Raw genomic sequence first — 22635 nt, forward strand, 5'->3', positions numbered from 1 at the left:
TGACGTTTGTGCTTCGGGCATTCATCCCTGGGCCCATACTGCCTTAAAAGTGCATGCCAATGGTTGCACCATATAGCCAGTGTCATCTCCAAATAGAGTTTGACAGCCTGTAAGCAGCTGAGCTGGACAGGAGATTTGTACACTCTGCTAAACTCAATAGTGCCATACACTGGGGCTATACATACAGCCTCTCATAGAAATTTGATAAGCTGTTGGCAGCAGGGCCAGACAGGACACTGCACACACAGCTAGACAACAGAGCAATACACACCTGGTCTAAACATGCAGTGTATATGAGGCCTACAAGTCTTTTTTTTTTACACCCAAATACTGAGTTGTTCTGCAATGCTTTGACATTTCCAGGTAGTGTTGGTATTTGCCGCTATCCTCCAACCCCCAAACAGTCCTAAAGAGTCATCACTAATTAAAAATTATACTTGAGAAACTTAACATTAACAAATCACCGGGACCAGATGGCCTGCACCCGAGGGTACATGGAGAACTCAGTCAAGTAATTGCCAGACAATTTCTCCTAATTTTTACTGACAGTGTGACTGGAATGGGGCCAGCTGATTGGAGAAAAGCCAATGTAGCACCAATTACAGACCAGTTAGCCTAACCTCAATAGTATGAAAGATCTTGTGGGGGGGGGGGGGGGGGGGGGGAATGATAAAAGACTATATACATAATTTTAATAAGAACAGTATCATTAGCAGTAATCAGCATGGATTCATGAAGAATTGTTGTCTTGCCAAATCAATCTATTTATCTAGATGGCAGCTCACCACCTCATAGGTTTAGGAAGGCCCGTAGACGTGGTGTATTTGATACAGTTCCCCATAAACATTTATTGTACAAAATTAAGTCCGTTGGCATGGACCATAGGGTGAGTACATGGATTGAAAACTGGCTACAAGAGCGAGTTCAGAGGGTGGTGATAAATGGGGAGTACTCGGAAAGGTCAGGGGGGTGGGTAGTGGTTCACTGGGACTAATCCGGTTTAATTTGTTCATCAATGACCTGGAGGAGGAGGTAAACAGTTCAAACTATTTGTGGACGATACTAAGCTAAGCAGGGCAATAACTTCTCCGCCTTGCATGAAGATCTGAACAAATTAATGGGTGGGCAACTACGTGGCAAATGAGGTTTAATGTAGAAAAATTTTAAATTATGCATTTGGTTGACAAAATATGAATGCAATGTATATACTGGGGGGAGACTCTAGGATGGAAAAGGACCTGTGGGTCCTAGTAGAAGATAGCAGCTTGGCATTGCATGCCATTGCTGAGCCTGCTAACAAAGCAAACAGAATATTGGCATGCATTAAAAAGGGGCTCAAACTCCAGAGATAAAACAATAATTCTCCCGCTCTACAAAAAAAAAAAAAACTCTGGTCTGACCGCACCTAGAGTATGCTGTCCAGTTCTGGGCACCAGTCCTCAGGAGGATGTACTGGAAATGGAGCGAGTACAAAACTTATAAAGGGTCTGGAGGATATTCGTTATGAGGAAAGGTTGCGAGCACTGAACTTATTCTCTCTGGAGAAGAGACTCTTGAGAGGGGACATGATTACAATATACAAATACCATACTGGTGACCACACAATAGCGATAAAACTTTCACACAAGGGAGTTTAACAAGACACAATTATAAAGAAAAGAGGTTTAACCTTAAGCTAAGGTTCTTTACTGAAAGAGCGGCAAGGATGTGGAATTCCCTTCCACAGGCGGTGGTCTCAGTGGGGAGCATCAATAGTTTCAAAAAACTATTAGATAAGCACCTGAACGACCACAACATACAGGGATATACAATGTAATACTGACATATAAATCACACACATAGGATGGACTTGTGTCTTTTCAACCTTGCCTACTACGTAACTATGCTTTGCTGGACAATAGGAATGCACAGGTAGGAGTAATGATCAAACACGTTGGTATTTTGACGGTCAGATCAGCCCAGCATTTGGCTGTAACTGCAGCATTTCGAAGGTTGAGGCAAGTAGATGCAGGCACAGTGGAAGGGTTACCATGGGTGCTCAACCTGTGGCCCTCCAGCTGTTGTGGAACTAAAAGTCCAATGAAGCATTGCAAGCCACTGACATTTACAAGCATGACTCCCAAAAGAAGAGGCATTATGGGACATGTAGTTCAACAGCTGGAAGGCCACAGGTTGAGCACCCATTGGGTTAGACCTTAGGAGGAGTTTTTATTGCTGTGCCCCAGTTTATGAAATGTCGTTTAACTTGCTGTCTACTTAACACTGGCATCCATCACATCTATCTGACATTTATTGAGTTTTGACTTCAACAGTAGTTAAAGCAGAGTTAAGGGGGGGGGGGGGGGCAGATACTTCAGCTTTAAAAACAATCAGCCTTGAATGCCCTGCACAAAGTGGAAGTTCAGCCAAAAACTAAGGCTGGGTCCACATATTTACAAACTGGATGCGTTTTAAACTGCATCCAATTCGCATGACATGCAAGCGTGACCGGCTCTCAATGGAGCCAGTTGACACATGTCTGGGACGGCCGTGGTGTGGTAAAAAGGAAGGGTATATGCGTTTTTGGGTCCAGTTCAGGTGCGAATGCAGGCACAAAAAAATAAATAAAAAAAAAATAGATAATAGATAAAAATTGCACCTGAACTGGAACGCACCAGACTGCAAACCGCAGCTGCACATATACACAAACCCGGCTCAACTTGAAAATCTACTGGCAGCCACATTCTCTGACGAATCTATCTAACCCTGTAAAGCAAAAAATTGCTATACATACCCGTTTTGAAGCCAATCCGGTCTCCAGTGGATGCTGTGTGCAGGAGGACAGCTGACAATGGCTGAGAAGCGACGTCACCCATGGAGGTACTATGGGGGCATCTGTTGTCAGCTGCCTCTCCTGCACCCACCTACACAGAGAAGCCGCACCGACAGTTTAGGAGCAGAGCAGCTGCAGAACAGATCTGTATAGCGATTTTTTCTTTACATTGCTAGATAGATTAGGTTTAGAATGTGGCTGCCAGTAGATTTAGAGTTCGTTTTTGGCTAAACTACTTTAAAAAAAAAAAAAAAAAGGAGTTATAGCCCTCAGGACCATCTTAAAAAAAAAAAAAAAAAAAAAGGGGGGGGGAATAGCCTTTGGATAATGTCTGAGCATAACTTACTTTAACCTGTAATAACAAAGTTCTGCCAAACTTTTCAGCCAGAAAGTGACATAAATTAGGGATGCACCGAAATTTCGGCCGCCGAAACATATCGGCCGCAAATGGGGGTGGGGCCTGTGCAGGGCTCCACCCCCTGGTGCCACCGATTACACGGGTGTTTTCCTGGCTTGTCCCCAGTCCTCTGTCCTCCCTCCTCTGGCCTCCCGCCCGACAGTGCGGTGATCTCCTTGTGTCACGGAGCTGTGCATTGAATTGCCTGGGCGGTTGCAGTAACAATGTCCCGCCTCCTGTGACAGACGGTACACTGATCCAATGGCGGGACATTGAATCAGCGTGACGTGATTACAGGAGGCGGGACATTGTTACTGCAGCCGCCCAGGCAATTCAATGCACAGCTCCGTGACACACAGAGATCACCGCACAGATCCGGGCATGGGCAAGGCTGCATTTAGACACTGGCAAGCTGCATGAGGGGGAAAGAGTGTGCCCAGGGCAAGCATTGCAGAGTTTTGTCCGCAGCTAAATCAAGTTTTTTGTGCCCACAGTGCTGCTGCATCCAAAAGTAATTTGTTTGCCTCTGAAACTATCTACCTCTGGCCACTTGTGTGAATGTAGCCATGCTATATAAACCAGGTCACAGGACAAAGGCTGTACTCACTTTATTGGCCATATAAAAAAAAAAATAATCTTGATTTTGACCCAGCTAGGTTTTCATCACCATGTGATAGAATGGGGAAGGGTTAAGTTATTGCTAGTAGAGGTAACGATATGAGCATTCCCAATAGAAGTCTGTTGGAACGGAACCAGGTAGCTTGCTTGGGGCCAGTTCACACCAGATGCAGTTCAGTGTGCTTTTTTTTTGCACAAAATGCATGCACAGTGTTTTCCATGTATTCCAATGGCTCTAGTTCACACCATGCAGTCAGTTTCCGCACCGGAAACTGACTGCATGGTGTGAACTAAAGCCATTGGAATGCATGGAAAACACTGTGCATGTATTTTTATCAGGCAGGCTGCATCTGAGGGGAACTGGTGAGGCTGCTTTGATCTCCTGTACCATGTCCCGCAGTCTCTGACCATCTCCTGTACCATGCCTGCAGTCCCTGACCATCTCCTGTATGAAAATATTTAAAAACAGTCATTTTTGGTATCGGTGCTGTTTCGGTATTGGTTTTCGGCCTAGTGTATTTTTCATTTTCGGTATCGGTTTCGGCACCAAAAAACCCATTCGGTGCATCCCTAACATAAATGGAACTTAACTAGACCATTCTTGGTGTAACATCTTTCATAGGATAGGAAAACAAATTGGGCCAACTATACCGCTTAGTTTCTTTCCCCCCCCTTAATACACTTAAATTTATTTTTTCTCCCCAAATATTTTAACGTAAAAACACAAACACACACACACACACACACACACCAACCACTTAGCTGTCGATTTAACCACTTCCCTACTGCGCATAGTCATGACAGCAGCAGGAACCCTTTGTCCCTCTAGGCAGCCATCCTATGACATCTTTTACTTTGAGCCTCTAGGGGGTGTGTGCCCACCGCCTCACTAGGCACCCGACGCGCGTGCCCGGCGGCCACGATGTCCTCTAGGCACCCGCGATTGCCTGTGAACACAGCAGGGCCATGGATCTGTGAGTCTAAACACACAGATCCATGTCCTGTCAGAGGAGAGGAAACCTTGAGAGTCCACTCCCCCTACTAAACACATTTAACCCCTTCCTCTCCCCCTAGTGTTAACCCCTTCCCTGCCAGTCACATTTACACAGTAATCAGTGCGTTTTTTATAGCTCTGATCGCTGTATAAAAAACTGAATGGTCCCAAAATATAGTGTCAAAAGTGTCCACCACAATATCTGAGTCACGGAGAAAAATAAATAAAAATGCCAGAAATGTATTCCCCATTTTGTAGACGCAATAACTTAGTTTGCGCAAACCAAACGCTTAATGCGATTTTTTTTACCAAAAATATGAAGAATACATAATCGACCTAAACTGAGGGGGGAAAAAAAAAAAAAAAATATATATATATATATATATATATATATATATATATATATATATATATATATATATATATATATATATATATATATATATATATATATATATATATATATATATATATATAGTTTTTTTATGGGATATTATAGCAAAAAGTAAAATGGTGTTTTTTCAAAATTGTTGCCCTTTTTGTTTATAGCGCAAAAAATTAAAAAATGCAACAGCACTGAAAGCTGAAAATTGGTCTGGGCAGAACGGAGTGAAAATGCCCTGTATTGAAGTGGTTAAAAGCATTTACAGGTTACCACTTTAGATTTACAGAGTAGGTCTAGTGCCATTATTAGTGAGAGACAAACAGAATATTCCATAGCTCAACCCAACTCACCAACCAAATTAACCTGTCCAACAGTCTGCATTAAAAACAGGGGTTTAGTTAGCACGCATTTGTAAATGCATGCTTAAGCTACAAGGCCTCTTCACTGCACCTGTGTACACTTACAATCATAATACTACTGAATTTATAAGTGTCTCCACAGTGGAAGCACATGTATTGAATGGATAGATAAGGGGCAGGCCAATCCCCCTTAAAAGGAACAGGAGCACACTGAACACCCAGCACGCAACAGTGTGCTAACTAAACCCCTCTTTTTAAACACAGACTGTTGGACAAGTTAATTTGGTCAGTTGGTGAGTTGAGCTATGGAATGTTCTGTTTTTGTCTTTCATGCGCTCCTTGCTGTGAAGGCAAGTTAGAAGTGGGGGCAGGGGCCATTTGTTACTAGTGCTAGAATTAGCACCTACGACCTGACATGCAAGACCATCCCTTTACACGTGAGAACAGGAAAGACACATACATACCTACCCACACAAATATAAATATACATACATATTATATCTATATATACATACATATTATATCTATATATACACATACATATCGGGTAAAGGTTTTAGATTTCACACATTTGTACAGTCAGCCATTAAAAGCAGGGGCACTTTTTTTATTGTTACACTGTTGCTTTAAAAATAATTTTGATGACTTATTGCTGCCACAATGCTTACATTCCTTGTGACAGCAATAGGCATGTGACAGGTACCCTTTATGGAGTGAACTGGGGTCTGTAATAACCCAAAATCACTCCTCTGACCTTCTTAATATTCTTTTTTTATTATTATTATTATAATAATAATAATAATAATAATAATAATAAAAAAAGAGAAAATAAAAACACCCAACAAGAGCAACGTTTTAAAAAATGATGCCAGCGACATCAAAACCAGAGGTGATGTCAGATCATAGCTTCCGGTTTACTATAGCGGAGAGCTGATCAAACCATTCCCAGCTTTTTTTGGGGTTTCCGGCCAGCCAGCGGACATGCCAGCTGGTTGCCTGGTCTCCTGATAGGACGGGAGATCCGCAGAAGGCAGCGGTGGAATTTCATCTCCAACCACTTGTAAAAGCAATCCAGTGGCAAGTTAGCGGTGTAACAGTACTGGGGTGATGCCTGCAGCAGCGCATCATCTACGTATAACTGCTTGAAGTTAACGTGTATGTCGCTGGTTGGCAAACATGTTAATTAAGATTTGCCGATAAAACCTAGAAGCCGACTGGTTAACTATGCCCAGCTGCACCAGTTTAAGTAAATCTTTCCCTCATACGGTATGTGACTATAAAACATGGATGTCCCTTTCAAAACAAAAAAAAAAAAAAATATAAAAATATATCACAGGTCCAACATAAATCAATGCACAGAATTCAGCAACCTACTGCTATGTTCTGTAAAGAATCATGTTTCCAGGCCAAAGGAATAGCTAGTAGTAATAAAATTCATCAGAATGTGTCCTGCAATATGGTTTTGTCATTTATACAAGCAGGTTTAGTGGTTAATTACATCAAAACTTCAACATTAGAGAACAAGTCCAGGTGAATGTGACCAACTACTACTAGCTAAACCTATTCTAACCAAAAACTACTTTAGCCCTTCTAAAGCTTGCCGTATACGGCTTGAAATTTCGCCATTTCTGGAGAATCGGCTGAAGTCAAGCCATGGGTAGCCCTGCTAGCACCACGAAACATGACCAACTGAAAACTAGTAGACTAGTCAGGCAGAAAATTGCCAGCCTCCTCTCAGATTCCAATCACTTTTCAGGGATACAAACAGCCACAGGTTTTGTGGCTGGTTGACTACAATAGGTGGCAGTGGAGAATACTCTATAGGCACATGGATGGGGACGTCATCTATGCATGCATGGCTAGGATTATACAACCATGATCATCAATAACAGTGACAGACATCAGATAAAACTATGCATGTTTATTAGACATTATTCATAAAAAAAGAAGCTCTATGTATCCAACATTTATCACATATCTACAAAACCACATTTTGTGATCCAATAACCAAAGTCCAAATTTGGATGGTACCCTGCAAGATGAGCAAAAACTACAAAACACTAATCCACTTATAAGCATAACAGGTAACATTCTTACATAGGCAAGCCAAGTCAAAAAATACCTGCAGTAGCTGCTGCTTGAGTTTCTGAATCTCGGTCAGGTTGAGTTCAGTGAAGAGATCGGAGGCCAGCTTGGGTCCAGGATGAAAGATGTTGCTGTTACGTGGGGTGGACATCAAGACATCGCCATTGGACTTGTATCCGCTGTCAAAATCTTCTTCGTTTGGATCTTCCAGATTGATCGGCAGGTTTCCTATGGAGTCATAACTGAGGTACCCAGACAGTTCTCTTCTGAGCTCATTCTTTTGTTCCCTCTCACTTTTCAAGGTCTCCAGAGCTTCCTCCAGCTGCCGCTCAGCTATGTCTTTTAACCGCACCAGCTCATCCAATTGTCCATTTAATATATCAATCTCTTCATCTCTTCTTTTCAATTCATGTTTTAATCCTTCATAGTCCACCTTCAGAAAAAAAAAAAAAATAATTATAATATACATTTTCAAGCATGCAGAATATCCACATTTTGTAACCAAATATAGGCCCAAGATCACCTCTGTCACATGTTCCAGCTGGGACACATTACATTTGCTGGAAGGACAAATGTGCTTCAAATTTCTCTTTTATACATAGTTTCTCACCCGACTGCTGCCCCCTACCTTTTACTTACCCTAAATTATAATTCCAGTGGAACACTAAACTAGGCTTAAAAAGGTTCCCTCTACCCTCCTGTTACATAATCCGTGTTAAAAAAAATAAAATAAAATAAAAAACACCCCACCCATGTATACTTAGCAATTTTTAATCTACTTAATTTCAGTCATACGATTCGCAGCTCAGGCTCTTCTGGGTGAGTCAACAGTGGCTGCAGGGGAGAGGAAGAGGGCACAACAGCTGGGATATTGGAGCCTATGGGTGTTCCTAGACATTGGTCAAGAGCCCCCCCACCCCCCAGTAGCCACTCGTGGATCGCATGTCCAGACCAGAATATATATTATTATTATTTAGGTAAAATGCAAGGATGGAAGGAAGGAGAGGATTTTTTCAAGCCCTGTAAGTGTTGGGATAGGGGATAGAGAATATATCTATCTATCTATCTATCTATCTATATACACACACACATACATTATATATATATATATATATACACACACACACACATACATTATATATATATATATACACACACACACATACATTATATATATATATATATATATATATATATATATATATATATATATATATATATATATATATATATATATATACACACACACACATATATATATATATATATATACACACACACACACACACATATACATATACACATATATACATATATATATATATATATATATATATATATATACACACACACACACACACATATATACATATACACATACATATATATATATATATATATACACACTAAACTTTATTGCCATCATAAGGGATATTCATTACAGTGCTTCCAAAAGTAGGGAAAGATCCTCAATACTATTCTAATTACAGACCAATATCCCTACTGAATTCAGACACCAAAGTCTTAGCAATAATTCTGGCACAGAGGATGCAAGACCATGTCGCAAGACCAATTCAAGACCATCTTCTGGAAGAATTGAACCAACGCCCTTAAACTTTCTATTTCACAGGACAATGTGATCGGCCAGAACATAAAAAGGAAGTATAAAGCCCCATACACACTATCAGTTTTTCTGCTGAGTTTTTCCTTCAGATTTACCAAAACCATATAATATATGAGGTGAAACCTTAGGAGTTTCCATTTGTATGCAATCAGGCAGGCCCTTGCACTACATGGTTTTGGTAAATCTGAAGGAAAAAAACTCAGCAGAAAAACTGATAGTGTGTATGGGGTTTAAGACCACATTATTAAAATGCGGCAAAATGACTGCTACCTAGACTATGGAGACAGACTAGACTGCCAACTTTGACAGAATGGAAGAAAGAAGAAGTGGATAGGATAAAGGAGGCTGAAAGATGGAGATATACGGTACAAAATAGAAAGGAGGAACATATGGGGGAAAAAAAAAATGGATAAAATTGGAGCTTTATGTACCAGAGATTGTTTAAAGTGTAGCCTTCTCTCTATTCTGAAGGGGGGATGGAGGGGGAGAGGGAAGAGAATCCCATTTGAATTTTTTTGGGGTTTTTTTTTTTGGGGGGGGGGGGGGGGGATATGATATATGTAAATGGCACATTGTTTTAAACTGGTGTGTTCATTATAAAAATCAATAAAAACCTTGGATTATAAAAAATAAATAAAGGGCTATTCATTGGCCACAACAGGTCCTCTCCTTTGCCCTCCAAAATCAGACGAACAGAGCAGCTTGATTGGCTGCTTTACAAGGCAGTAACCAGCTTGTAAAAACAGACTGAAACTATAAGTTCCTCCCACTCTTCCTAATGCATTCGATGCAACAGGCCACATTGTTCCCGGGCTCCCCAGTGGGTCGAGAGCTTGGGGGGGGGGGGTTTGGAAGTATGGCAAGCAGCAGAGGACCCCCCCCCCTCCTATGAAAGTGATCAGGTGGCTGTAGAGCCGCTCAGACAATATTTACATGAAAGCCCGATCGCCTGCTCTAAACAAAAAAATGTCTCTCTCTCTCGATATATACACACATTTTTTTTAAATAAAATAAAAAATGACAATCAAAATAAAATAAATCACCATCAGAAATAAAACAATTTAAATCAAAATCAACGTTCAAGCCCCTGGGGGCAAGAACCTTGGTTTCATGGATCCAGTACGATTCTCGCCGACTCAATTGGCGTATAAAGTTACCTCCACGCCAATGCTTCGTAACTTTTTCTATACCCCAAAAACTTAGACTTTTCTGACTCTGTGCATGAACCAATTTAAAATGTCGAGACACATTATGCGTTTTAAGGCCTTTCTTATTATTATTAACATGCTCCCCAAGCCTAACATGGAGGGGCCTGGAGGTCCTGCCAATATATTGAAGGCCACAGCCACACTGAAGCATATACACAACCCCCACGGTGGTGCATGTGATTGATCAATCTTATATTCCCTATTGGTTGCAGCGACAAAAGATTTCCTCCTTTTGACGTTACATCTTGAGTGTTTGCATGCTGTGCATCATCCACACGCATAGAAACCAGATAAAAATGAAAATAACCCGCTTTCTGTTTGCACAGGGGGATCAATAACACTAGGGGCTATCTGGTCTCGTAATGAGGGAGCCTTTTTGTATATAAAAGAGGGGCGTTCGGGTAAAAGGGGTCCCAATATACGATCCCGTCTCAAAACAAACCAATTTCTCGCCACCAATTTTTCAAAATTTTTTAGATTTGGACACTCCAAAACCATCCTAAAATTGACCCCATCACCAGTAGGTTCTTTCACTCTATCACTAACCAACATGGACCTGTCCATCTGAGCAATCTGATTGTCAAGTTCAAGTTTGTTGTAACCCCTCTTGAAATCTAGAGGACAGAATTTGTGACTGACCCATAAAATCCTCCACATTGGAGCAATTACGTCTCAGTCTTACAAACTGTCCTCTGGGGATATTACACAACCAAGATTTATATAAGAATTACGATCAGTTGGTTTAAAATAATTATTTAGAAGCAGTTTATCACCATCCCTACTGATCTTCGCTGGTTGGTTCAGATCAGATGAGGGATATTTATGCCCTTGAGTAGTATTAACATTAAGCGAATATTAGTTTGGAAATTTGTTCCATTTATTTTTATATTTTATTTTTTTAGATTTTATCAATTACTGCTTTTTAGGTAAAGTATGTTATATTTTTTCTATGGGTTATTCTCATAGCTGGTTCTTATTAAGGGACAGCTGGAGGTACAGTTTGTATCCTGCGGTTGTTCACTTCTACTCGAGGTTCACTAACTGTTAAGGACTGAGGGAGTGCTGTTGCATTCTTGCTTACTCTGCCCCTCCAGTTGATGTATTAATTACTAATTATTTTTATTCTTCTTCCTTGTACCGGACTATATGTGCATTCTGGCTTCCGGGGTCATGCTGGTTACGTTTACCCCATGTAGTTGACTTGCGCATGTGAGCATTTCTTATTGGTCATTGATCAGCGTTAGTAGCTTAAAAGCAGCTGTCCGACGTCACGCCCTCGCCGCTGATGAAGTCCCGCCTACTTTTGGGGACGCAACGCCTATGGACCACGTGACATTAGCCGTGACGTCACCCGCTAGTCCATAAAGCGGATCCGTGCATGGATATCAATTGAATTTGTTTAAAAATCTCACCTACAACTCGGCACTGGAGATCAGTGCCATATCATGAGAGTATCATTTTACTGTACTTTTCTAATAAACTTTTGAAATGGAGAGCACTAGATATTGTCCTCTTATGCTTTCATGTGGAATTATGCTGATATAGGGGATATGAGAAGGATCAACTCCTGGAGCACCCCTGTCTGAATGCCAATGCCTGCGATTAACCCCTGGTGGGGATATGCTTTTTTGACCTGTCTGATTTGTCAGGGGTCCATTACTTAAGGTAAGAGTCCATCTTATCCATTGGTGGAAGGGATCACATCATCACCTTTATCTTTGCTGAATGAAGACACTCTGCATTAGTGGACTCTTGAAGCTTATCTTACCTATCCTATATTTCGTAAAAAAAATAAATAAATAAAAAAAACTAAACCATGCAGCCCATCTTCAAGTGCCTCCTTATTGTGCATGCGCTGTAGACAGCGGCGCGCAGGCTGCAGATCACGGCGATATGCTGCGAGTGTCGGCTCCCTGCACATGCGCGGGAGTGACGTCACGGCTCCGGCGATTCACAGCGCCGGAGCCGTGAGACCCGGGATCCATGGCGGGGGGGGGGGGGAAGAGAAAGACGGAGGACCGCTTCGGGGGCTTCGTTCTCAGGCAAGTTATTCATAATGAGCTAGTATGCTATGCATACTAGCTCATTATGTCTTTGTCTTGCAGGATTTTTTTTTTTTCCAGGATTTTTTTTTTTTAAAGGGTTTACAGCCATACCATATGTTTTAAAGAGGAAGTAAACCCTAATGGGGTTACTTCCTGTCTCCCTGCAAAGACAAAGCATAATGGGCTACTATGCATCGCATAGTAGCCCACTATGTGTCACTTACCTGACACAGAAACCAGCGATGCCACCACTGTCCCCTGTGGCACGGAGCATCCATCTTCTGCCGGGTATCGCTGCTCTGGCCACCCACAGCAGCAGAGCATCGATGACATCACTCCCGCGCATGTGCACGGGAGCCGCCACTAACGGAAATATTGACGTTAGCGGCATACTCAGCGAACCACTTTCTACAGCACATGCGCCGTAGACAGAGGTGCCTGTCTTTTTGTAAATATCTCCTAAACCGTGTAGGTTTAGGAGCTATTTCTTGGACCTACAGGCAAGCCTTAATCTAGGCTTACCTGTAGGTCAAAGTGCTTTGTAAAGGGTTTACAACCACTTTAAGAGTCCTGCATTTCACCTGAAGTTATTTGTGGATTTTTCCTTGCATCCCTAACAATTTTCCTGGCAGTTTTGGCTGAAATTTTAGTTGGTCTACCTGACCGGGGTTTGGTTTCAACAGAACCCCGAATTTTCCATTTCTTGATTAGAGCTTGAACACTGCTGATTGGCATATCTTTTTATTTCCCTTTCCTGTTTTATACAATTCAACTATCTTTTCCCGCAGATCCTTGGGCAATTATTTTGCTTTCCCCATGACTCAGAATCCAGAAACGCCAGTGCAGCACTGGATGAAAGATGCAAGAGTCTGTCAGGAGTCCAGAAACTCATTGACCTTTTATACACACACTAATTACAAGTAAACAGATCACAGGTGAGGATTGTTACCTTTAATAGCCAAACGCCTTTGTTTCAACTTGTGTGCATGTTATCAGGCCAAAAACAGGGTATGTAAACTTTTGATCAGGGTCATTTGGGTAGTTTCTATTGTCAATATGATTTTAAAAAAAATATTAAAAAAAAAAAAAAAAAAGTGTAAACACAGTTGATTGATAATAAATGGCTTCAGCCAAACACTAAGCATGAGTGAAAAATGTTTTGTTATTCATATTCTCTCAAATTCTGCCAGGGTATGTAAACTTATGAGCACAACTGTAAAATATATATATATATATATATATATATATATATATATATATATATATATATCACACACGAATCTCATTAAGCAATTGGGTGTTTCAATGGTGGTTCGATTGTCACAGCATTTGTTAGAAGCTGGATTAAGCATCTAAAATTAGGGTGAGAGAGTGCATCATACATGTCATTTTGCCTCATAGTTCTACATGAAATTACTTCATAAAAGAAGGTAGTCTGCTGCAGCTTACTAAGGGGATTTTCTTCACTTAATTTATAAAAATGGGTACTTTAGAAAGAAAAATACATGCCCATTTGTATGAGGACACCATGAAAACAGATACAAAGCAAATCTAAAATTACCTGATTTTCCTTTAAGACAGACACTTGTTTTAAAAGAGAAATATTTTCTTCTTCAAGTTCGGAAAAGTCTTGCAAATGTTGCATTTCCCTAAATTTACACTGCTTTATCTCATCCCGTAACTGTGTCTTCTCCTTATCAATAGCTTGGCATTCCTACAAAGAAAAAGCAGAGCAACCTTTAGGAAGAAAATATGCTTTTGGGAAAACTTAAAAAAAAAAAAAAAAAAAAGAAACGCACGTACACATACATACATTTTTTTAATAAATAATAGTTTCCCTGTAAAGACCACATTGAATACTCGTGTCTCCTGCTGCCTGCTCCACCAGTAGTTCAGAGATACGGCCAGATAAAGATCCCGTAGAACAACATTTCCAGGAGTGTCGGATTCCAGGTTTCAATTGGCTCAGTGGTTCAATTCTCTGGCCTCCATGTTCCTACTGCGCCTTGTAATGAGGGATGGGCAAGTAGGAAAATGACTAGCATGTGGCAAGAAGCAGAAAGTTCTGCAGGATCATCATCTCTTCACTTCTGCTATCACTTGTGCCACAGAAAGTAGGCGAGGTGTACAATATACAACTCACAGCGTATTCATTACTGGGAACAATAAAACGTGGTTATTCGTCGTGTTAACACACACACACACACACACACACACCTGTATGCTTGTACATGGGATTGGATGACTGAAGTCAGCACAACTTCCTTTCTTCCATCAAATCCAGTTAATTTTGTCTTTGGAAGGGGGAATTTTATTCAAAAAATCCAATCTATATAATATAGGCTGGTCAAGGATGGCCAGTATGGGCATCCTTGTGATTAAAGACTGTTACGCTAAAATGCGTTGGGGGGCTTGAGGTGGGAGATACTTCAGTGTGTGCTGCATGTGAAGTTGTTCTTGCTTAATAAGACTTGACTGGAGTTTCAGGACATTGTGCACAGTGTTCTTCTACTCCAGGACGTCATTGTGCACAGTGTTCTACTTACAGGTCAATGATGGAGTTTACAAAAAATAAAAAAAATAAAAAAAATAAAAAAGGTCTTGGAACGCATTTGAGAGACCAGAAGGGGACATTCTCTCTCTAGCAAAGGGAGACTTTTCATCAGGCCTCCCATTGAACGGAAAACAAGGGTGCCTTGCATGTGAAACGAACAACGTTTCTGCTTTTCTTAGTGGATTTATTTAGCTCAATTGCCAAAAAAATAAATAAAAAAAATAAAATAAAAAAAGGCCACCAGAGTTAATGAGTTCAGATTATATAAACCACTAGGATTACAATTTATTGACCAGTTCTAGCCCGGACAGTGTGTAGCTGCATTTCTTTCAAAACGATGCCACATAAAGAGGGGGATTGTGCAGCAAAAGTGTGATCATAGAAATGTATAACGAAGGCCTCTACAGGGTGGGAATGCAGAATGTGAAAGGCTTTTATGCTTTGTGCCAGCCGGAGAAATCCCTGCTCTTTCTGGGTAGTCTTCCACAAGACAGGCCAGTTATTATACTCTGCAATGAATCAACATTGCAAGACTCCTGTATAAGTAAGCTTACACTACCGCTTTATGCACAGCCTCCTATTAAAAGGTTCATAAAGCTGCACAGGACCAAGTGTTTAACATGCTCCTGGCTAACTCAAGACACCACCCACAACAAAAATCATACAGCCAAAAGGACTCGTTCACACCATAGCACGCGTGCGCACACACACACACACACACACACAATGCAAATTGTTAAAAACTTTATAGTTTGCTGTGCAAAACTTTTTTCATTTCAGACTGTTTTCTATGAACAGTCACAGCAGCTTTCTGTAACATGTTCTAGCACACCAGAATGTACTGGGGGGGGGGTTCCTGTGTTGGGAAATAAAGGCCAATGCTGAGAAAGAAAAAGTAAGGAAATGCATGACTATTCAAGTATGTATACCAAACTCCTATATTGCTCTCAGCTTTCTCCAAATTCCATTTTTTTTTTGCTGCTGTGATCCGACTTCCTGTTAGGAGGGTGATGTAAACACACACACACACACACACACACACTTTGCTCACTCCAGAGATGGACTAGGGATCCTAGGTCAAACCCCACCTGAGTGATCCCGCAAGAAGCAGTCACCTGTACTGGGATAATCATACGTGGCCAAAGCATTCCCAGACCCACTGGGATAAAAATGGTCAGCAAAATAATGAACTTCCCATGACTGTCAGACAGTGGTGAGGGTAAATCTAGTCACAGAATCCCCCATTAGGGTTTATTGCTCTTTCCCACCCTCTCCAAAAAAAGTTTGGGCTAGAGATGCACAAAAAAAAAAAAAAAAAAAAAAAAAAAGTAGGTGTCACAGCACTTTTGGTCCTACTTTTCCTTGTGCGCAACAGATGCTGCATCCACCTAGTTGGGAATTTTTGTCAATTCCGAATTTCTCTTTTAAATCTTTTTTTGTGGTTCCTAAGGTGATGCTTCTCAAATGTATAACAGGTCTCAGTTTTGAGCACCTCTAAAGCTATAAAACACACCAAATCTGTAAAAAGTAGCATGGAGCATTGTTGCAGCAGAATTTCATAAATCTATCGTAGAAACACCAGATCCATTATGTTCTGTTGATCATGCACTACCAAAAATGCATCATTAAAATACTAACTTATATTATATTCTATTCTTGCATCCCATTATTGGTATAATTGTTTTAGAAGAAAAGTTGTATTGTAATAAAACTATTATAAATACACTTGTATTCTTGCCTTGTGTTCCTAGCAATGGCTGCAGTCAAACCACTACAAAAACACAGAAACATGCCAAGGAGACAATTATCCTACCTTCTTCAAGTTTTGAATTACTAGGGTGAGACGCTCATTATCTGCAGAGGTGTTGGCAAGAGAGGACTTCATCTGCTTCAGTTCATTCTGGAGGTCATCAATCCTGGTGTTTAGCTTGGCTTCCCTGGAAGCGGATTCCTTTAGCAGATTTTCCTCTCGGTTCTCTCCATCAGCTGCTGTTCTTTTATAGCTGCTGTGAGCTTCTGTTAAAGCCTGATTAACACACAAAACAGTGTCAGAATAGCCTATTACTTATACAAAAAAAAAAAAAAAAAACACCGCTCTGGTCAATGAGGTGAAACAATATTCAGTAAAGGTCAGCTGTTCTTACCCTAGTTCTATAGGTAATTAGCTAATGTATATAGGAGGCAGGCAAGACATGGAAAGAGTTGACTACACAGCAAAACAATGCAAAGCCACCCAAACCTGTTATGAACACCAAGATGCTGCAGAGACCAGTGAAGCGCGCATTGTGCGGGTCTTGAAAGAAAGAGCGGTCATGCCTGTAATGCCGTGGCCCTTGTTGGAAAATCTCTCTCGATCGGTGGCTGCAGGCACTGATCAGTGTATTTGGACAGCAGAGAGTTCCCGCTGTCAGAATACAATGGGGAGATTTACTAAAACTGGAACAATCTGTCTGGTGCAGCTCTGCATGGTAGCCAATAAACTTATTGAATTAAATTTTGGGGGTTATTTACTAAAGGAAAATCCACTTTGCACTGCAAGAGCACTTGGAATTAAAGTCGCTGTAAATCAGAGAGGGACATGCAAGGAAAATAAACAGCATTTTAGCTTGCACATGATTGGATGATAAAGTCAGCAGAGCTTCCCCTCATTTCAGATGTACCCCTTAGAATTGGAGAGAACACACTTGCAGTGCAAAGGTGATTTGCCTTTCATAAATAACCCCCTTTGACATTAAAACCTGGATGCCGTATGGGTTCTATGCACAGCCGCACTGATTTTGCACTCTGGTTGTAGTAAATAAGCCCCACTGTCTCAGCGGGGAGGATTCCCCTATCCACCTCGATTGAGGAATCCATTTTTTTCCCCCATTCAGACCGCTGCCCTTTAAGATAAATTGCATTAAAATCACCCACATACTCCTAAGAAGCAGCAAAGTAATTTGCAAAAAATTTAAACACACACACACACTGATTTGGCATCAGTCCTTATAGCTATAATTTGTATCTCCATATTACTTCTGTTTATGTTTTCTTAAACAGTCATTCAAATTTAAAATTACAGGATGCAGCTTATTTGTTTAATAACTGAAACTGGTGAGCCCAAAAAGGTTTTCACTAACCAAAACTAGCAGGTGTTACGTGTTCGTTTGCACACGAATCAAGGAACTCCAGGCAAGTAAAGGAAAATACCCCTTGTCCGAGACCTGTGTTTTCTGCATCAGTCTCCGCAAGGGAACAAAGAAAGCAACTGTTTTCTAGGTGCCCTGTTCACACCCACCATAATGCTGGTGTCAGGTGCATTTTTCTGGAAATAAGCAACCTGTAGGTTTTTCCTGTGCAAGGGAAAAAAAAAAAAAAAAAAAAAAAAATCCACACCCCTTAAGTGACATCAGCATTATGGTTTGAATAGGGCACACAGAAAAATTCCTTTGGAGGGACAGCAGGAGCCACCATTATCAGACTGCACCAGTCAGTGACTGCAGCCTCAAAATAAAAAATAAATAAAGCCAACATGCCCTGTCACCAGAATTCAAATAATGACTACTTCTGCTGAGCAGAGGCACCCCCCTGATTGAAAATTAAGATGGTTACTGCTGGCCAGCTTAATTGAAGCCCACACAAAATCTAAGACTCAACGGGCAAAATTCTCCAGGCGATATTTTATTGCATTTGAGTATGCTGTAAAATAAAAATGCACAACCTTTATAGGGGGGAAAAAAAAAATAAATAAATAAAAAACCACGGGAAAAAACAAACAAACACATACACACAACCCGCACCCCCCCCCCCCCCACCCCCACAATTTACAAAGACTCTCCTTGAAATCATGCATGCGTTATCTTTCTGAAGTATGCCTTACCGCATGTGACCATGCAGCAAGTTATTTATCGCAAGCATCCGATATGATCCTTTTAATTAAAAAAAAAAATATTTAAAAAAAGTGTAAGGCCCCTTTCACACTGGGGCGGTTTTCAGGCGTTACAGCGCTAAAAATAGCGCCTGTGTAGCGCCTGAAAAAACCGGCCCCTTTCACTCCAGTGTGAAAGCCGGAGGGCTTTCACACTGGAGCGGTGCGCTGGCAGGACTGTGAAAAAAGTCCTGCTAGCCGCATCTTTGGAGCGGTGTATTCACCACTCCTACCCATTGAAATCAATGGCACAGCGTGGCAATACCGCCGGCAAAGCGCTATGCGGGCGGTTTTAACCCTTTTTTGGCCGCTAGCGGGGGTTAAAACCACCCCGCTAGCGCCCGCAGACCGCCGCTAAAACGACGGTAAAGCGCCGCTAAAAATAACGGCGCCTTACCGCCGACGGCCGCACCGCCCCAGTGTGAAAGGGGCCTAAGGCAGCCAGCAATTTAGTCATGGCTGGTATAGCTTTTCTGTGTCCAGAGCTCAAGGTACCCTAGGAGTTGGATCTAAAGCTTCATGATGATAGGTGGGACTGGATAACCTGAACTTCTGCAGGGTATCAGCATCTATGAATTGATTCAGCAGTGTGCGCTCCTTTTAAAAAAGGACCACTTGAGATCTCCTCCTCCTCCTCTTCTGCATTGCTTTTAATTCCAGAAGACTGGATTCAAAGGGCTCCATCATCTCTGCAATGCTGTCGGCCAGCCTCCAGAAACAACTCCGGACTAAAAATCTAGCCAACACCTGCTCCAGGTTACACTTTCCCACCTGACCATTGCGACAGTTATTGCAAGCTTGGACCAGTACTTAAAGAGGAACTGCAGTCTGCTCACATAGATTTGTAATAAAAACCATCTTCACCATTGTGAAGCTTCCCTCCAACGAGAGAGATGATAAAGAAATATGCTGCAGAAATCTCCCTCCACCGAGTCTGGCTGCAGCCATTTTAACTGGGTGGCTGATTTACACAGACACACACCACCATCTCAGCAGATTTCATTGGCCCTCATATGACTCATCCCTCTGCCTTCCTGGCAAACTCTCACAAGAGAGAGAGATGTGCATGAGGTCATAAGCCTAGGCTTTTTAGCTGACAAGAAACAGGAAGTGAGCTGTATAAGGCCTTTCCTGGCAGAAAAAAAAAAAAAAAAACTAAAACAAGAACAGAAAGATTTAATAGATGGAAAGATGAAAAAACAAAAAAAACAAAAAAAAAAAAAATGTCTACTTTAATTACAGCATGCATTTATTTCCTTTTGTGAACTAATGCCTTTTTATGCAGTATTTAACAAGCTTTTTTGGCGCTTGTTCTAAACGGCGCATACGAGCAATAGTGAATTGACACTTTCATTATCACTTGCATTAAGTGGTCACCTGACTGTCAAAGTGCACGCAATAACCTTCCGTGAATTGTGCCCAACGTCACCAATTTTTAGGCTTGGTTCACACCTATGCAGTTTGCTTTTCGATCGTTTCTGCAGTGCTTTCTATGTAGGATAGGGACCTCAGATAGTGACAGGGACTGATCTAAAATGATGTAGAAAGCCATTTCATCACTTGACAGTTCAGTTGAGAGTAGAGTTACCACCTCATCCTTTTAAACCCAAAAACACATCACACAGGTTCTGGGACCAATTTAATGCAAATAAGGCACCATGTTTAATTTCCACGCTAATCAGCCACAGAATCTGTGTAATGTGTTCAGTTTTAAAGTGATGAGGTGGCAACCCTAGTTGAGCACCAGCAACGGTGACGGTTACCATATACATCAGGCCTTGAATGTGACAATTTTAGGAAACAATTAAATTGATGGGTTTACTTCAAGAGCAATAAGTTGACTTGATCCCAAGAAAATGTCCTGACAAAACTAGATTTTCTATGATTATTCGAACGAAGATTTAACTGTGTATGACCAGCTTAAAGTGGTTCTAAAAAGCAAAGTCCCCCCCCCCCCCCCCATTTAAACTTTATTGCATTCTCTGCATAATAAAAAATAAATGGAAAAAAAAAAAAAAAAAAAACGCATCCAATTAGAATAGGTGTGAACCGGGCCTTAAACTTCAAGTTTTACAAACACTTAAAGTGGCGTTGCCACCAAAAAATGAAAGTTGCTTAAAATTCATAAAAAATAAATAAAATTGCCAAAAAAATAAAAAACTCACCTCTAAATACCTGTTGCTAGGGGGTCCCTCGTAGTCTGCCTTCTTCCTTGCCTGGGCTGGTGACATCACTTCCCCTCGCACCGCACATTCACCTGGGACCTGTCACGTGTCCCAGGTGACTGTACGGCGTATGATGGCTCCCTGTGCCGCTCGCGCAGTGGGTGCCCGGCTGTTGAAGTCACAGACGGGTGCCCACAGTACGCATGGTGGCGCCGCGAGGGGGGGGGGGGGCTTCGTTCCCCCGCATCGCTGGACCCCGGGACAGGTAAGTGTCCGATTATTAAAAAAGTTAGCAGCTGCAGTATTTGTAGCTGCTGACTTAATATTTTTTTAATTATTTTTTTTTTTTTTTTTTTTTTAGGGAGCATCCCACTTTAACTGCAGAATCTGTCTCATTGTGAGAAACAGATCTGTATCAGAACTACAATGAAAGCCTGACCTAAAAATGGTCAGTGCAAATTAAGGGAAAAAATTTAATAAAAGATAAAAATGGAGAAGGCATCATGTCTGATGCTTGGATGCAAGTCAACTACTGTACTAGAATTGTCAACGGTCATCATATAGAGAAACACACCACAAAGTACAACAAAGGGCAGGCATCAACTCCTACCTCCTTCATCTGCCTTATCTCCATCCTCAGCTGCTCACATTCAGCATCCAGGTCTGAGTAATTGTGCTTTAACTCTGCATTCTGCTCCAACACAGCCAGTCCATACTGAGCTGCCTGGAACTTCTCCTCCGTCGTCTCCTGCAGCTCCGCAGACACGCGGTCCAACTCTGCCCGCAAAAACGCAACATCTTCACTCTCCATTGTGCAGCTTCAAAACAAGTCTATATGATCTCTGGTTGAACCTGTAGGAAAAAACAACAAACTTTCAGATGGCTGCACCATTTCTTTTGTTATACGTAAGCAAGGAGGAAGCTTTTCAAACAGCTAATCCTGCTAAACAAAAATAGGAGGCCGACTATCGAAACTCGTAAATAGAGCAGACATAATCCTGTGACCCATTTATCTTACCAGCTAAAGACCTAAACAAGATTCTCGCATCAAAGTGCTTAACCTTTCCTATGAAGGTGCCATACTGGCTCTGAATTACTGTTCGTTAGCATTTAACTTGTGTATGCGTGCACCCAGGCCTCACTCACACCAGAGCACTTAAAGCTGAGAGAGATAGAGAGATTTTTTTTTTTTTTGGCTCACCGCCTCTGCTTTCACCTGGTGATCTGGCCAGGAACACACCTCCTGTATTAGACTGCTCCCACTCTGGACGTGAAACCTCTGGGCAGCAGCACTCTGTCAGGGGTGGGATGTTAGTGTAGAGGTTGTACGATTAATCGCGAAACTATCGCGATTTACCCCCCCCCCACGCAATCCAAGTTCTGGGTGACCTGCGATTTTCTTTTAGTGCCGCCGGTTCTTGCGTAACCAGTGTGGAATGCCAAATGGCGGATATCGGAACTGACGTCAGCCTGGAACCGATG

General features: G+C 41.5%; 1 protein-coding gene across 3 annotated transcripts in view; it reads right to left on the reverse strand.

The window, feature by feature from the left end:
* LOC143980704 (protein bicaudal D homolog 2-like) overlaps positions 1–22635 on the reverse strand; it is a 67912-nt gene that overhangs the window by 33954 nt on the left and 11323 nt on the right. For all 3 annotated transcript variants that reach the window (XM_077479022.1, XM_077479025.1, XM_077479024.1), the window contains exons 2-5: positions 21764–22005; positions 16895–17107; positions 14089–14241; positions 7688–8083 (exon numbers count right to left, since the gene is read on the reverse strand). In XM_077479022.1, the coding sequence (XP_077335148.1) occupies positions 7688–8083; positions 14089–14241; positions 16895–17107; positions 21764–21964 (963 nt within the window). In that variant the 5' untranslated portion in view covers positions 21965–22005. The remainder of the gene's footprint in view (positions 1–7687; positions 8084–14088; positions 14242–16894; positions 17108–21763; positions 22006–22635) is intronic.

This window comes from Lithobates pipiens, unplaced genomic scaffold (genome assembly GCF_037356315.1).
Source record: "Lithobates pipiens isolate NorthernLeopardFrog02 unplaced genomic scaffold, aLitPip1_a1.2 Scaffold_1, whole genome shotgun sequence".
Taxonomy (NCBI): Eukaryota; Metazoa; Chordata; class Amphibia; order Anura; family Ranidae; genus Lithobates; species Lithobates pipiens.